The sequence below is a fragment of the Drosophila ficusphila genome, unplaced genomic scaffold (genome assembly GCF_018152265.1).
Source record: "Drosophila ficusphila isolate 14025-0441.05 unplaced genomic scaffold, ASM1815226v1 contig_791, whole genome shotgun sequence".
Classification (NCBI taxonomy): domain Eukaryota; kingdom Metazoa; phylum Arthropoda; class Insecta; order Diptera; family Drosophilidae; genus Drosophila; species Drosophila ficusphila.
The window spans coordinates 15,826,832-15,830,108 of NW_025064737.1; the positions used below are offsets into that span (position 1 = coordinate 15,826,832).

General features: G+C 43.1%; 1 protein-coding gene across 1 annotated transcript; it reads right to left on the reverse strand.

Moving 5' to 3' along the window:
* Positions 1-1,195: 1,195 nt before the first annotated feature.
* LOC108092191 (ubiquitin-conjugating enzyme E2 J2) lies at positions 1,196-3,277 on the reverse strand. The gene is made up of 4 exons (XM_017191718.2): positions 2,963-3,277; positions 2,452-2,900; positions 2,142-2,212; positions 1,196-2,083 (listed from the first exon to the last, which is right to left on the reverse strand). The coding sequence occupies exons 2-4, from the start codon at positions 2,750-2,752 to the stop codon at positions 1,595-1,597; spliced, it is 861 nt and encodes a 286-aa protein (XP_017047207.1). The 5' UTR covers positions 2,753-2,900; positions 2,963-3,277; the 3' UTR covers positions 1,196-1,594.

The following is a 3,277-nucleotide window of genomic DNA, read 5'->3' on the forward strand; positions in this document are numbered from 1 at the left end:
TAAGCCTGGCCAGCAGCGATGGCCACATGCGGATCTTTGCTTTCGGCGGCGAACAATGAACTCCCCGGACTCTAACGCCAGTGACCTCTTTTCGGAAAGCTGAAGCTTATAAATGCCAAGAACAAATGAGCAAAAATTGCACATCCGACCGGGTATCAAAAGGATAAAGCGGAAATGCAGGAGACAGTTGGGACTTGGAGTCCAGTCGCCGTCTTCGTGGGCACTCAAAATAAATTTTAAGCAAGAAGCACAAGTGAGTTCAAAGTCTCCGCCCATCGTCACTCCCCATAAAAATACTTGATGACAGTAGCAGAGAAATTTCGGTTATGGGGTCTGTGTATCTTTGCCCGCTGCTTCCGGGATATCATTTAATGTTGTGTGTCTGCTGGTGGTTTTGCTCTCTTTGTGCAACCGAAATTGGCTTAAACTGTTGCAAGTTCATAAAACAAACAACCAAATTTGAAAAGTTGCAAGTGCCAGCCGCAGTCGGAAAGTTTATCCAGGGAGCCTGAACTTGAAATTTACGTTAGTTAAATTATCAACTTCAGCGTCTGGCCAAAAACTTTCATCACAAAACGAAGTTGTCCCTTTGTTCTTTTATTTTACAGAAGTTCTCCGCGGCTGCTGAGTAAGCCGATTCCCTTTTATGAAATTGTGGCAAATGCACACGGAAAAAATCATAGCTTCACATATAATTGAAAAAAAAAATCAAATTAAATCAAAGCGTTCAAATTAAGAATTATAAAAGCAAAAACACTTGCTGTTATCCGAAGTAGTTTTTTATCTCTGACTGCATTTTTTAAGGCTAAACTTTTTACTTGCCAAAACAATAAGTGCCATAATTCGCAAAACCTACAAACTTGGTCATCCCTGTCCACTCTCACCACTTATAAGCATCATGTGTGTAATTTTGGTTTAAGATGGCCTGGCCAACAAAGTTGTCGCATAGACTTGTGGGTGTGTTAAGCGGTTTAAATGTGAAACATTGTTGGTTGGCCAGGCTTCAGTTTATTGGATTTACCCGTACTCTCCGAGAACGAGGAAAAATTACATTCGCCGGCCAGCAACTTTGGTTTACACTTAAGCCGCTTTGCCAGCGGAAAGCCAACCACAAATTACAACTTATTACATTAGTTAAATCAACATCAGGCTGAAAATTAAGATCCATTTTATAAGCAAGAAAGTGTCACATAAGTTGGCTAATTTGTACACGAGCTCATATGTTGCCGTTCTTTTTTATTCATTTACAAACATATTTCTGGCTTCATTCACGTTGCATTAAACTAGGCTTTAATAGTAATGAATACATAACAAAACAGTTTATAGATTTCACAAATTGAGTTTAGAAATGTGTGATTCTGTGTTTCTAGTTGTTATTGCCAATAATTTCAGACTAAACAGCGATCGTGGGAAAAGGGGGAATGGATGGCGGGGGCCTGAGGCGATAATTTTTGGGTCAAGCGGGAACTGTAAATACTTCTCAAGCGGTACTGAATCCACGAAGACTACTTTAGAGTAAACTAGATTAAATATGCACACGCATACGGATGTGTAACTATATTTGTATATAAATATAGAGGCTGTGTCGTTAATTCTATTCCTGATTCAGGTTCTTGATCACGTAATTAACAATGAGGGCAAATATCGCAAAGCAGATAATGATCACCAGGTTCGAATAGACGGACTGCCAGTTTAGATAGGAGTTCCGTGCACTATTCTGCAGTGCCGACGCTCCGCCGCCACTGGCCAAGTCCGCTTGTCCCGCCGCTCCGCCATCAATGGCGTCCGCTGCGTTTTGTGGATTCGACAAGCCACCGGCTGCTAGATTGCCATCCGCCAATGCCGATGCCGCGCCATTTGCTACACCGTTGGACCGCTTCGCTCCGCCGGAGGTGGACGCAATACCGCCCGCCGCAGCCGCAGCCTGTGTTCCCTGCAGACGCTGCTTGATTTCCTCGACCATCTCGGGAAACAGCTCACAGAAGTTAGTGTTGCGCAGGTTAAATGCTAGCGATTTTTGGGCATACATTTGCTTGTCATAGTTCGACGACTCGATAGACCCCAGCGTAGGAGTGCTTTCCAGCTGGAAAATGAAGTGGTTTAATTAACTTTATAATGACTTAAATTTCTAGAAAACTTGCCATAAAACTCAGCAGTCCAGTGAGAATGGTGCCAACACACCAAGTGGGATTCCACGTGTCCGGATGAAAGTCTGACAAGCAAAGAACATAGCATAAGAACACGGAAAATGTTATGGAAATTTGTTCAATTAACGTTTAAAAACTAGAAACCAACACGTAATAAGTGATAAGCAAAAGAAATAAATTATAAAAAAATTAAAACGCTTTTCAAGTAAATGTAAGATAAGATAGGGAATGTTTTTTTTTTTTGTTTTCTTGCAATCACAATATTGGGTTTTTTCCGAAAGAGGGAAAACTATGTAATGTATACCTGATATGCTCAAGCACAGCCTCGTGTTGGTCTTAAAGCGTCCGTTCGGCGTCAGCATGTAGATGGAAGGCGGCTTGAAGGGGAACTCGCGCGGGAAGAGCAGTGTGCCATGGTAGTAGCCGCCGTAGTAGGGCGAATCCTCCGGTCCCTTGACGCAGTAATGCCACTCGAGGATGTTGTTGGGCAGCGGTTCGGCGGTGATGTACGGCAAGGGATCTCGCTTGAGACGCATATAGTCCTGCTTCATACGCGACACGGCAGTTGGCTGCTTCCGACCGCCGGACGCCGACGACGAGGACATGTTCTTATGGTTTTAGGGTTAATTTTCGGAAACTAATTAGTACCACCCGATCGGAGACTGGGCGGGAAATTTGGAGAAAACGATGAAAAACGATTGGCACACTGAGGTTTTTCTCTCAGTGCAGTTGATAAGCGATAGCGACGTGGCCCTGTAAGTAATTTGCAAATCAATTAATTTTCCATGGCTGTTCGATCTAGAGGGGTAACGTACCGTCCTTCTCCAGAATTTTGGAGCTGCCGTGGGGTTTTTAGTTTGTTTATCACTTCGCTGGGCATGCGATTTCCAGTTCTCCACCTTGATTGTTTATTGTTTATTTTTCTAGTATAGCCAAACAGCCTCGAAAATTAATGCGTTTCCTAATTGTTGTTGGTGTTGTTGCTGCGCTTTTGTTGATTTTTTTTAAATTGCAGCGAAATTGTGTGAGAAAACAACGCACACACACTGACGCACAGGTGCTACACCCACAGGCACTCACACACGCTTAGGCAGATAATTAAGGCTGAAATTTGATATATCTACGGGCTT